The sequence below is a fragment of the Quercus lobata genome, chromosome 11 (genome assembly GCF_001633185.2).
Source record: "Quercus lobata isolate SW786 chromosome 11, ValleyOak3.0 Primary Assembly, whole genome shotgun sequence".
Classification (NCBI taxonomy): domain Eukaryota; kingdom Viridiplantae; phylum Streptophyta; class Magnoliopsida; order Fagales; family Fagaceae; genus Quercus; species Quercus lobata.
The window spans coordinates 44,366,504-44,380,781 of record NC_044914.1 but is presented as its reverse complement, the minus strand read 5'-3'; the positions used below and the strand labels follow the sequence as shown (position 1 = coordinate 44,380,781).

Below are 14,278 nucleotides of genomic sequence, written 5' to 3'. Positions count from 1 at the left end.
AGCTCAGTTTTCCTAAACCTTTGATTTTTTAATTGTGGGTTTTGTTCTGTGTTTTTTAATTGTGGGTTTTGTTCTGTGTAGGCCTTTGTTTGTTTCTTAGGAAAGTTTTATTCAGTTTTAGTTTTATTTTTCATCACAGGTTTTTTTTGTGTCTTCTGCTATCATCGATGTTTAGATCCTTTCAGTTGTTGCCGTTTTTGAAAAACCAAAGGCAGGGTATTTAACGCAAGGTGAGTTTTTATTCTCTTATTAGAGAGAGATTCTCTGTTTTTTTATACCTAAATCGTTCATAGCTAAACCTGCGAATTTCATATGATTTGTTTTTTTAGTTGCATTTTATTTGTTGTGGTGGTTTCATCATCAAAGAATTGGTTGGAGGATTTCAAATATGCACATGAGCAGGTATGGTTTCTATATTGTGAATCAGTAACTTTCAGTATTTCATTTTGACTCCTTGAGAATATTAGTGAAGTGGTAAGAAATATTTGGTTATTTTTTTATCTTTAAATAAATTTTCCGACTAGCTAAGTACATTGGAAAAAGTATCCTGTTGGCAGCTATGCCAATGAGTGATTTCTTTTTTAATTTCAATAATTTATTTTTTTTTATGCACCTTTTGGTGCTATGAAAGATTTAAGTGAACTCTAACTAATAGTTGGGAAGTTAGTCACTGCTATACCAGCAATGATGATACCAACAGGGGCTTGTCATCTCCTTAAGTTAGTTGACCATGAATTTCTAGATACATGTGATACTATCATGGTAAAAGTTACTTTATAAGCTTATGATGGAACTCAGTTCTACCAATTGTTGTTTGTAGTTTTTTTTTTTTTTTTGGTGGGGCCCTTCATCTGAGTTATCGTAAGACTTTGATGTGTGTTTTCTATTATTCTTGGACACATTTATCTTTTATAGTAGTTGGAATTATTGATGAAGTTGAGCGAGTCTTTGTTGTATCATCAGTTCTAATTGGCCTCGTTGTGCTGTCTATTCCTTTACTCCCACTTAGAATCTCTTTCCTTATTTTCTTTGATGTACACATTTGAGGGGTCTAGGTCCTATTGGCAATGATTGCTATTTCCTGAGTGACAAGGGTTTGGAAGCAATTGCAATTGGTTGCAAGGAGCTTACACGTCTCAAAATTAATGGGTGCCAACTTATCAGAACTTTGGGACTGGAATCTATTGGAAAATATTGCCAGTACCTCTCTCTCTCTCAACTTAATCATAATAACTTCGGTCTATAGTTATGATAATGTGTGCAGTGATTCAAAGTCATGCTTGGGTCACACTATCACACAAGCTGCTAGCCTCCTTGCTCTTGAGCTGTACAAGGATTCCATTAAGCAACATGCTTTCACTAACCTGCTAAAAGTATTTAATATTGATGCATTGATATTTTTGAAAAGTTACATTCAAAGCTCAGGCACTTTCTTTTTTATTACTTATGTTTCCAAGTTCTTTCAAGAGATGGATATTCATCTGCTTTCTGTAGTAGTAGCCTTTGTAAAATGTTTTCCACTTAACTTAGTGAATGAGGAAAATATTGAATTCATCAATTCGAATGTTATCGAATGTGCATAAAAGTTCATGCCTTCCTCTCAGTCAAGGTTTTGGATGGATTTAGTCACATGTTCCTGGCATTTTATAAATAAGTTTTGCTTGAATTCTACTTAATTTGAAGTATATTTCTTGCATTTTTGGATCAAAGCTAGTTACCTTTTTTTGGCTTGATACCATCTGTAGATACTTTTGTGATCACATTAGCTCTGAAAATGTCAAGGCAACTCACTGATTTAGCGCCTGTTATTTTGCCAAAGGATGGGTAACAATACCTTTCCCAAAGTTGGAAGGAGCTGTAACTTCATGCAAGCTCCTCCCTTGGTAGATTTCTCTGGCGTAGGAGATGAAAGCATTTGTGATATAGCTCTCATGATTAGTTCTTGTATTGATTATTTTACCAAATAAATTCTAAAAAATTTGCCAAAATTTTCATTATTATTCAAATTATTCCTTGCATTTATTATACTTTCAAAAAATAATTTGTTCCTGATTCATTGGATGGTTGTTCTCACAAAAAATATTTGGATTTAAACATTTAATGAAGGTATGAACTTTGAGTTTAGTAAGTCGATCTTGTGTGCATAAAACTTCTAACTTGAAGGCGGCCATGTTGCTCGTGTAGGCTCTAAAATTGAGTGCCTCACTGAAGGTACCTTGCCTTAGGTGTTTAAGGTGCCTTTATTTTCATCATCATCCTTCCAAATGTCATTCATACAAACCATGCTGACATAGTTTTTTTTTTTTTTAAAGAATAAACTATGATACCTTAACAGAAATGCAACTTAGCATTTTCAATAGAATAAAATGATATCACAGATCAAAGAGCAGCATATTCATTTACTACTACCCTGCACTGCACAAACTAGTGATGCAAATGTAAAAGTTGGTTTCTGCCTACAATTTCATGATTCTTAATTGTAAAGCATTTGTTTTCTACCCATCCAAGGTGGTATCTATCTGACCACAGGGGAAAAAAAACACCACTTTTGCATGCATTGTATTTAATATATAGAAGGCCTTTGTAATTTGTACGTATAGGGGACATGAATGTCAATTGTCTGATACATACATACACATATTTAGCATATACAAATTGAATGCTCATCTCACAAAAAGCCAATTATATATCTAGAGATATATTATTCACTTATCGGAAATAATTTTTTTGCTTATCAAAAATGACACAAGTTATTTTGGGACTAAGGCTTTGTTGTTGCTTCATGATCTAATTTCTGCCTATATAGGTTGCAGGAGTTGCTATGATCTTTGAGGTGCAAAGAAGTGCTAGATCAAAAGCCAGAAAGGAGGAAGTACGCAAACAAGAACTTGAGGTTCAAATAGACAAATATATTTAATGTTAAAAAAATGGTCACTCTCATCCCACAGCCCGCATCCCACTTGCCAAGCAAAGGAAATGGTCACTCTCACGGATTGGGAAGTTGTGGAGGGGCCACAAATCAGAGTTGAAGGAAAAGCATTGCAACCTGAACACAACTAAGGAATATTTACTTCAACTATCACTGCCGGAGGTTGATGACACTCAATTTCATGGCTTGGTGGAGTATTGGTTCTCTAAAGATTTTAAGGTAGTGATAGTTACAATAGTATAAATGTTTTACTTTTATAGGTTCCATGCTCAAGATTTTTGGTCATATATTAACTTGTTATTGTAATTGGTAGTGACTTTCTTGAAATGTTTGTAGGAGCTGTCAGAAGATAACAAAGCGCGGCGTGGCAAGTAGACAAAGCTGCAAACGCTCGGATCCAGAAGCATGGCCCAGACGACGGATATCATTGTAAGAACAATATTATATATATTAATAGCATGCTTACAATTACAAAGCTTATATTATTTTGCGTTCTAAAGTAGGAATAAATGTGATTCGATGCCATCGAATTGACACCCTCGCTTTAATATGCCGAATGTACTAACCATGTTGTAGGCAAAAAAGAAAGGCAAGCAACTAGAGAGAAGTGAGATGTACGCAGTGGCGTATTCTCACCATGATGGTGTTGCTGTGAATGCCACTGCGGAAGCGAACATTGTAAGTTTGTAACAAATTATATTAGTAATTTGAATGTAATGTGTTTTAAGTTGGAAAGAAGTTCTTTGATTAATGTCACATGGTAGGGACTTCAATAGATTAGATTAGATTAGATTGTTGGCATCTATAGATTAGATTAGATTAGATTAGGGTCGTACAATGTTAGGAAACTTTTGTTTATAACATTATTATTTTTATTTATTAAAAGATCCTTTACTCTTTTATGATTAAGATTGCAAAGAGAGTTATAGGTTTGAATACTTTACCTAACAGATCATTTTTATGATTAAGATTGCAAGTTTTCGTTTTCATGGTGAATATTTCTTAACTTAGTACCCAATGTTTGAATAGTTTGATGCTGCGGTTATATTATTTCTTTAGGATTGGAAATGTAGTTTGTCCTGCAATTTTGACTTAAAGTTTAATGATTACAGTAAGCAATCTTAAAGACTAGAGGCAATAATTTAATGTTGTTGGATTTGGGAAGTGCCTTACCAAGCTTCATAAGCCTAGAGTCACATGTTTAACTTTGTTGCAACTTATAATATGATGCCTTGACACTTCATTATTTCTAGATATTATGGTGAAAGGGACTTTGAGGTTGACATATTGTTTAGGTATCAAGGGCACATGACATATTGTTTGGGTATATAATATCTTGTGATATCTGAAATAAAATGTTGTGGCAATTTGAACAGATTTTCATACTAATCTATTTAAGGAATCAAACTAGACAACTCTGGTCCATCTTCAATGTTATTGTGAATTTTGTCTTGGCAAATATTGTGTTATTTGAACCTTACCTATTTATAATCCTCCCCATGCAAGCCTAATTTACAAGCAAATTGGGGTGGAGTTCAGGTATCTCAAGCTATGCTTGTAAAACGGTTACGCACGCTCACAATGATGAGCACTTTTGTAACCTAAAAGAATTACAAAACTTATGAACAATAACAAAATGAATCTATGAAGTCTATGGGTTTATACAACTGTTTCTTAAATGTGTTTGTATATGAACTAGGAAACTTCTAGGTTCAAAACATTGTAGTTCTTCACATGTTGGTTTAATTTCTGATATGCTTAGATATTTGATGGAAACTCTTAAGGACACAATATATATGATTTGGGTTCTAAGTACACATGGTATAACTCTAACACAACTTTTTTTTTTCTTTTATAATAACTCCAACCCAACTTATATATATATAAAAGCATATTACTCATGTTGGCATGTGTATTATTGCCCTCGTTGCTAATATGTTGTTTTGTTTATTTGTGATTACTAGGCAAAGATGAAACATCTTATGACAGAGGGGTCACAGTTGCGGGGAAATGACATTGAGGCAGGCATACTTTGGCAGCCCGACGATGCATTTGCACAGGTCCTCGGTGCAGAGAGAAGTGGTTGTGTTAAAGGGGTAGGCTTTGGTCCAACCCCCTCTAGAAAATCGTGCGAGGTCAATGGATGATAGTACGCCACCTCTAACATCTACTACAACTGAACAAAAGGTTATCGAGTTGTCTACTAAAGTAGAAGAAATGAAGGAGAAATGCGCGTGTTATGATGCTGAAATGAAGGAGAAATGTGCGCATTATGATGCTAAAATTAGGTTAATGCAGAGGATGTTGACGTCACTGTACCCATCGTTTCCCAGTCTGTCTACGGTAAGAAGTTTGAATACAAAGTATGTGCATTTTTGTTCATGTTTGTATGGTGATTGGTGAGTTGTTAAGAAGTTTCTGTGATGCAAAATAATCAGATGAAATTTTGTTTGGAATGGTTTATGAGTAATTTATGAAGTTAATGGGTTATTGGATAGTATATGATGCTTTTTTGTGTGTCTGTGTGTGTAGGTGATTGGTGAGTTTTGATCTAATGAATTTTGTTGTAAAATGGGTTAATTGGGTGGCTATGTCTTTGGAGAACTTTTTCTGTTTGCTAAATATTGTTAGTCACCTGCTCTATCCAAATAAAGATTCTTTTTAGTTATTTTACCAAAAAATAATAGTAATAAAGATTATTTTTGTTTATCATTTATAATTACTTCTTTTACTGTCTAATTTAGATTGTATTAGTATTTATTTATTTATTAGTAGGAGGGTGTCATGTCAAGTCAGGTTGCATTTTGCTTGGTGTGTTATGACTTTTCTAGACTGATTAGTAGTGTGATTGAAGATGAGAATCAAGTACTGTAATGAGGTGTAGGAATATACCAAGGTTGTAAGTAAATGAGTGATTAGAGAGAGGACAATATGCTCAAGTAGTGGCCCAGAATTTGACAAGAACTTTTAAAGAGAAAATATATATGTGTAGCAGGTAGGAATAGCTAAGTTACGCATTGAGTTAATTTAGTAATTTTTAGGTTCATATGATCTAATGTCCTGAGTTTAAGTCTTTTAACTGACACTTTAAATCGTCCCAAAACAAAACTCTCTTGTAATTACCCCATGTTTATAAGTATAAAATTTTTAAAAAAAAAAAAAAAGATTTAACAGCAAAGTAATCAACTGATCATTCAGGCGGTCTTACAGCGCTTGATTATTACAACCACCTCAAATAGAGGAAAAATAAAATTATTTGTCCTTGAATTATTGCAAGCAGCAAAGTGAGGTAAACTCATTCATTCCAAAAATAAAATTAAGCTTGTTTAGAGTTTAGACTCAGGCTTATTAATACAATAAGGTAAATTTATGGGTTTTTAGAAGTTACCTTGAATTTAATGTCACCCCATAAGTATTTTTTTATGTTGTTTATTAAATCCTCATTTTAACTTACTTTACTTATTAACTGTATTGTGGTTTTGTGACTGGGAGCTTGGAAAACATTTTCATTTTCTTTGTATTGATGGTTGTTTTAAGGTTATTTGTAAGTAATCACTTATTGAATTTTTTGCATAAATTGCTTACTAATCTCTTTTTGAGAAATTTATTGAGAATAATACCCAATTGATATGCTTAACTAAAATCAATCATTTTGAGTGTCTTTTAATTGCTAATGTGGCACTTGGTAGTAATACTAGTGATATTGTGTGATTTAGCTACTAACTCTGTTGTTTAGTACACTAATCCATTGTATGTTTCTTAATTCGTAGGATGGTGATGGTGATTCTGCAGTGGATATCCAGTCTCTCGGTGCTCAACACTTATCATTTGATGATACGCAATAGGCAATACTTTTGGCACCTATTTTGGAGTAGTTATTATGATATTTTGATATTTATAATAAAGTTTCAAACTTTGATACATATGTACACATCATAGTTGGAAACTTTATTATAACATTCTAGACAATTAGAATGTATTCTTTTGTGCAGGACATTCTATATAGTTAGAATGTATTCTTTTGTGTAGGACATTGTACATAGTTGTTTAGAATGTATTATTTTGTTCATAACATTCTAGACACTTGGAATGTATTATTTTGTGTATAAAATTCTAGACATTTCGGATGTAATTATTGATATGGTGTAATTAAATAAATAAATATATATATATATATATTTAGTTTATTGGTTTAATGTGGTATGGTATTTGCTATTGGAAAATATGTTTTTTAGGTACATTATAGGTGTTAAAAAAAATTTAAATTTTTTTTTTTTAAAAGGACCTATACCAGCGCTTTTGAAAGCGTTGGCATAGGTCCTTCTAAATTATATTGATTCAAGACCTATGTTAGTGCTTTTGGTAGTACCTATTCTAGCGCTGGTATAGGTTATATTCACATTTTCGTAAAGGCTGTCCCGACACAAGTAAAAATGCCGGAACAGGATTTGAAAAGCGCTGGGACAGGTTCGGCGACTCTATTCGGACATTCAAACTGCGGCAGTTTGAAGCGCTGGGAAAAAAAATGCCGGGATAGGAATTTTGACCCTATCCCAGCGCTTTTTGGGGCTATCCCAGCGCTTTTCAAAACACCGGGATAGCCCTATTTTTTTGTAGTGAAGTTTGTAAGGGTAATTTGCCCATTATTAAATTTCATAGTCAGAAAAAAAAAAAATTTAATAGAGGTGAGAAACAAGATCATATTTTGTTGAATTTTTTGATGCAGCATTATTGATGAAAAGCATAACTTGCCTAAGTTGGATTCCAAAGTCCTATAGCAAAATTACTTTTGACTGAATCGTCCAATTTGAGAGAGAGAGAGAGAGAGAGAGAGAGAGCGGTGCTAGTGCAAAAGCTACATTCTTTTCCAAATTATGCAAATTTTTTTGGTCCACTTATTACTATAAGGTGGCATGAACCTATGCCAGGTGAAAGCTTTGCCATAATCCAACGTATTCAATCTAAACTTTTTATACATCCCACACATTCAGCCATTAAGATTAAGTCACCTTCTAGTTTACCTGCATTTAGAGATAAGGACGGTGTAACTTTCTTTTCCCACCTTTTTTATATTTGAAAAAAAAAATGGCATTCATTGTCTCAATTCAAATCAAAGAAGACAGTGCAACAAGCAAACCAATTTTTGAGGTTATATATAAATAAATAAAAAATAAAAATAAAAACTTATGAGTATCATAAAGCAAAAGATTACACACTTTAATACTCTATTATTGCCTTTTTTTTTCTTCTTCTTTTTTGATAATCCTCTATTATTGTTGATTCTCCTGGAATTAAAAGTTTATAGGGGTGGAGAAAAGTGAAAAGGAAAGGAGAAGAGAGAGTTGAATGCCCAAATATAAAGGTGAAAGTTTGAAAGGAAGAGACAATAAAGAGAGTAAAAGTTGCTATTACGTGGCATTTTCTTAGTGAGAAAGAAATGGGTTTGGAATCCTTTTGATTGTGATGCTAGTTATCTTCGTGGTTTGCCGTTTGCCAAGACTTTGGAGATGAAAAGGCTACTACAAAATCTTCATTTGTAGTTTTTAGATTCTACTGGATACCTTTTTAAGAAAAAATTTTGAACCATCAAATTGGTTTAGTTGAATGATTCTTTTTATTTATTTTTATATTTTTTTTTAAGTAATTTGAAAAAATAAGTAAAGAAGTTTGTGTTTCATTAGAGTCTGTTTGGATAAGGACAAATTTTAGCTACAACACTCGCTAAAAAGATTAACATGATTATATATTTTGAAAATTTAACTGTTGGATTGTATGTTATTTATATTTTAAACATGCGTGTCAAATTTCGTACCAGTTGGATGTTATTTATTATTCGATTTATAAACTTATATTTTATGCATAATCTTATATTAAAAAAACCCTGAAATTTAAACATTTGATAATAACATAGCTATTGGTTTTTAATTTTCTGAAAATTTTGCAAGCATGAAGGATATGAGAAGAAAATGTAGTCTAATAGTGGATTTGTCAAAATTCACATTCAATAAAAAGATATTAAATAGTGTTGTAGCCATTGTTTGGAGCCAAATTTTGTCTTTTGGGTAAAGGTGAATTTTTTTTTTCTTTTAGTGCAAATCAAACCTAGGACAAGAAAAATCAAACAAAAAAAACAAAAAATCTCCATAAACAATAACTGAATAACCAGTGGCAACAATAAGCCAAAAACCTAGAAGGAGGAAGAGATGTGTGGAAAATGGAAAAAAATATACACATAAGATTATGAAATAATGTGAATAAAATATATACACTATTGGAAGTACTTGTTAAATTCATTGGAGATATTGGTTAAAAGGAATGTGCACACATAGTATATACAATTTGGCTGAATGAAACAAGAAATAGTAGGTGTCCATCCGGACGAAGGGAATAAAAGCATATGTTGTCTTCGTCCTAAGACATATTGGAGGTTTGAGAAGAGAAGCTGCATTTGTGTGAGAGAATAAATGAGGAATTTAAGTTCCCCTTGCCTTTTTAAAGTCCCCTCTCCCTCTCTCTCTCTCTCTCTCTCTCTCTCTCTCTCTCTTTATAAAAAAAAAAAAAAACCACTGCATAGTCTTAGTGCGATTGTCACTCTATAAGTATAAGTGCTTGTGGAGTATAGGGGGTAAGGGCCGGGGTTCAGGTCTCCAGGAGAGAGTTTCACACACATATACATTTAAATTAGGCTAGAGTAGAAATTCTATCTTGTATAAAAAAAAAATAAAAAAAAATTTATTTATTTATTTATAAAATTTTACTAATGCCCCCCTAGTTTTTTTTTTTTTTTTTAATTGTACTCTAAATGATCAATGCATAGTTTTTTCTTATTATTATTCTTATACCATATAAAGCTCATTAAATCAATGAATAGTTTTTTCCTAAAGATAAGTGTTGGGACAAGATTTGGTGCCCAAGCCTAGACTTTATGGAATCTTGGTCCAAAGATCCCAATATAATGAATTTTGTAGAGTATAGGTCAAAAAACTAGGTTAAAATGAGTTGGGCAACAGTTTGCATGGGATTTAGGAGTAGATGGACACGAATAAAAACTATTATGGTCAAAAGACTTTCTGTTCGAGGAGGCTAGAATTTCACTTATGATTATAGATCACCATATTAGGTTTCTTTTACATGCTCTCGTATTCTCCTCCTCTTTCTCCTTCTTTTTCTCTGCCCCTTTTTTATGGGAGCTTTTCTGCATTATATAGGCTATCTCTAATCATCTAGACCTTACACTTGTTGATCACCTGGACCTCTACTTGAGCACCTATCCCATCAGACACCCCTTTCAGTCCTTTGTGAGTTGCAGCAGCCAAGGCAGCACTGTTCAGGGGTCTTCTCCACATTAATGCGGCCAGAAAAGCAGCTGTGGTGTATTTAATGTGGTGGTGGTGGCAGCTTTTCCTTAGATTTTTTGAGTTTTCTTTCCTTTCACGTGTTTAGGGAGTACGCTTCAACAGTTTGAATATACATTTGCTTCGGGTTTGCCGTGTCCGAGGAGAAATTCCTCCTCAGACTTTCTTTTCTTTGTCTCCCAATGATGAGGCTTGTAATGTAGATCACCTAAGTCATGTTCGTCTCCTCGGATTTGTTAGTGTCCTCGGATAAGGCCCAAGGCCCAATACATTACTTTGGGCCATAGCCCCCACAATAAGTTTATATAAATTATTAATGAATTATTTTTCCATTCATTTTTCTTACACAATGTGTCTATATATTTAGGTGTTTGTGTAGCCCAAACTTGCATTATCAAAGAATTTGCATTTTTAAAGATGCAAAAAATTGTAATTCAAATATGCAGCACCGACTAACTTTTTAACGAACACTCATTTTAAACAAAATCACATTTTTGCAATACATATTTTAAAATGCATGTTTTTACAACAGTTTATCCAAAATGGCTCAATATTTAACTCATTAAATAAAAGCATATTCAAGATATGTGTTATTACAAATATATAACTTTTTTTTTTTTGATAAGAACAAATAGATAACTAAATATCTTTAATAGAAGTCTTCTAAATTTTACATACATAAATACATACATACAATCTGTTAAAAAAAATTAGAAAATTAGAGATATGGACACTGAGGTTTTTTTTTTTTTTTTTTTGGTAGAAAAGAAAATTGTTGTTTTTGTGGTTAAGAGTTGTAGATCATTATTTTTGTTAAGTTCTAAAAGTTTACAACAATTGGCAAATTGTGAATACAAATTTGTCTAGATATGGATTCCTAAGTCTATAGATATGATTAGACAATGCTCAAGGTGCTGTAAGTCAGAATACAAGACTAAAGAAACTGCAAATTCAAGAATTCAAAACATGCCAGGTTTGACCGATCAAGATGCGAATTCTGTAGATTTTAATTTCAGTCCAATTGCTCATTAAGCCCATTAAGTGATTAAGGTTCCAAATCTAATTCTCCTAGTATATAAAGGAAACCCTAAGACACATTTTGTTATGATTTTGGAGGTACTTTTTTGAGATCTAAAAGGTATTGTGCCTTCCCCTATCAAAGTCACTACCAGAAATCATTCTCATACCATTAGAACCGATAGATTTGAAGTTGCTGCAACAAGATCATATATAGCAAAAGATTTAAAGTTTTGAGTGGGATCTCAAAGTCACAAACATGGGTGTTTGTGTTTAGCAAACTCAGGATAGAAGAGCCCGTGAAGTCGGAGCTACACATGGTCGTGTGAGTAAATTCTACAAGAGGTAGCTTTAGATTTTAGTAAGAAAATCTATTGTAAACTTCCATTCTGTCATAGTGAATTTGTTTGCCTTGAGAATAGATTAGGTTAAATCATTCTCAGGTTTTTTACCTTGAAAATGTTGGTTTCATTAGTTTTCCTGGATCATCATAGTTCTTGCCTTCTTTACTTTTCCGCATTAAGTAATATGATTGTATGTATTTAACCTAGATTTCATAATAAACCTAAGTATTAATTTGGTTAAACAAATCTGAGTATATAGGAGTCTTTAAAAAAAAAAAAATTCTTGTAAAAAAATAAATAAATAACAATCTCAACTCCTAACCGCAAAATCAACAATTATATATCTTTTGGTTTGTATATGTTCAGACATGTAAAGTATATTTGTTATCTTGATCTAAAATGTTAAAAAAAAAAAAAAAATTAATTGTGATCAATATGATTGAAAAATGATAGTTCACAGCTTACAAATTGATAGAATAAACAAATTATTTTAAGCTATGTGAAGACTAATTTGATGTAAATACTTAGGTTATATATGAGAAAAATATTTTTTAAATCATGTTGTAAACATATTTTATGTGTATATATATATATAGATGATTGATAGGTTTTTTTTAATTAAAATTATTTTTATATATTTAGCTTGACTCTAAAAAAAAGGATATAAAATTCTGGCTCCCCACTAATTGTCTAGACTCTGTATTAAGGAAGCTGCTAAAAGTAAGTTGTTTTTACTTTCTTAAAAGATGATGTTATAGGCGTGGAATAATATTATTTCTCCCAAAATCGTAGAGAATTTATCTAATGGTTTACATTTTACTGGGCAAAATGCTATGACCCACGAACTGCACTTGAGTGTGAATGCACGAAAAAATAATCTTCTAGTCATATTATTTCAAAGTACATTATCCAATAAAGGAGTCCACAAATTGTACATTTTTTAGTACTACGCATTTCCCACATTTGAAATAAAGTAAATAAATCATTCAGCAAAGAAAAAGAAAAGAAAAAGTAAATAAATCTTGATAGGAAAAAAGAAAAAATAAAATAAAGTTAACAATTGGAATAAAAGAACAAGTGGGAAGGCATATATTCTATGCCTATAAATGAGAAAGATTTTACACTTCTGAGCAAACAGAGCATATAGTTCACTCTGTTCCTCTGCCTACCCTAAATACCTCCCTCTGTTTTCCTCTGCCTAGCCATCTGTTTTTGCCTCTAAGGCTTTCAATTGCTTTAACTCTGTCTCTATGCTCCGAAACTTTAAAACCACCTTATCATCTTCTATGATGGTAGCAGTTTTTCTCTTTTCTCTCTTTAGAGAAATGGTTGCTAATGAAGCTTTGATGAAAATCCAAATTCCTTTCGAGTGAAAAGTCCTAAAGAAGAAGAAAGCAGGAAAAGAAAAAGAAAAACATCCACAACTCTCTCAAGTTTTGCTCATTCTCCATCCTTGTCTATAAATGGATTCATTCGATTTCTACAACATCAATATTAAGGCGAACGCGATGCAAAAGCATCGCCAGCTTCAAAAGATTGCAAACCTTTTCCGGGTAATCGAGGTATGCATTGTTCTTGTCTTGATTTCCAGGCTTTCCTTGCACCTCCCACATGCTATGAAGAACTCTAGTGGGTACTTCCATAACTTGTCCGTTCTCTTGGTTAGTCCCCGGTTCGTTTTTGTCGTTGGAAATGTTATAGTCATCACTCTTTTCGCTAAGTCCGGGAAGTTTTCAGCTCGAGATTCCACAAAAAACGCTTCAGGATTGGATCTTTACGAGGAGATCACTAAGAATAGTGAAAAGAACCAGAAAGTTCACCAAGTTGAGACCCGGATCGTCGATAAGCATATCATATCTGATGAGAGTGTAGTTAAGGATTACAAGAGGACTCAATCCGAGAAAATAAGTCGGAGTGTTTGTGAGAAATCACGCCGCGAACTCCGACGCATGCAGACAGAGAATTTCAGGAAGAGTGATCATTCTTGTCAGAAATTGGCCAAAAGTTCATGTCCTGAGGATGAAATGAGCAACGAGGAGTTCCAGCGCAAGGTGGAGGCTTTCATTGCCAGGCAACAAAAGATTCAAAGGGAAGAAGAGTACTCTGTATTCTAGAATTACTGGAGTATATATGAGGAAATTCAAATCTTGTATATTTCTTCTTCCATTGTGATGTGACTTTGTGTGTGTGTGAATCTATGTGTACATATTGATATTACTATATGTCGTAAATGCAATGGAAACTTTATCCCTTAAGTTGTTTTGTTTAAAATCTCTGAAATTTTTGTTTCCAAGTGTTAAAAAGAACAAACCATTATGTTTTTTTTTTTTTTGGATAATCATACAAACCATTATGTTAGTTACTAGTAATGTCAGGTTTTGATTTTTTTTTTTTTTTGGGGGGGGGGTGGGGGGGGCGGTGAAAATAATAAAAAGAAAATTGGATTTTTTAGAGAAGAGAATAAAAATGAAAATATATGTATGTCTGTCAAGACCCACATGTCTATTCTAGAATCTAGATCATCACTGTAAAATGAGATGCCAATTTCTTGAAGCATATGGTAAACTAGATTTCAGGCATTGCTTGATTTGGATATTGGATATGCGGATGAGAGAATTTCAAGAAGGTGATGC

At 32.8% G+C, this 14,278-nt stretch overlaps 1 protein-coding gene and 1 long non-coding RNA gene across 2 annotated transcripts; both read left to right on the top strand.

Moving 5' to 3' along the window:
• Nucleotides 1-283: 283 nt before the first annotated feature.
• LOC115967534 lies at nucleotides 284-6,948 on the top strand. Its single transcript, XR_004086473.1, has 6 exons — nucleotides 284-402; nucleotides 2,807-3,148; nucleotides 3,266-3,358; nucleotides 3,506-3,607; nucleotides 4,894-5,272; nucleotides 6,700-6,948. It is a non-coding gene; the product is annotated as an uncharacterized LOC115967534 (long non-coding RNA).
• Nucleotides 6,949-12,787: 5,839 nt separating this feature from the next.
• Nucleotides 12,788-13,891, top strand: LOC115969129. Its single transcript, XM_031088700.1, has one exon. The coding sequence runs from the start codon at nucleotides 13,109-13,111 to the stop codon at nucleotides 13,757-13,759; it is 651 nt and encodes a 216-aa protein (XP_030944560.1). The 5' UTR covers nucleotides 12,788-13,108; the 3' UTR covers nucleotides 13,760-13,891.
• The last annotated feature ends 387 nt before the right edge of the window (nucleotides 13,892-14,278 follow it).

Bases quoted from the DNA above. Each gene is read 5' to 3' on its own strand.
- LOC115969129 (XM_031088700.1), top strand. From the start codon at position 13,109: ATGGATTCATTCGATTTCTACAACATCAATATTAAGGCGAACGCGATG.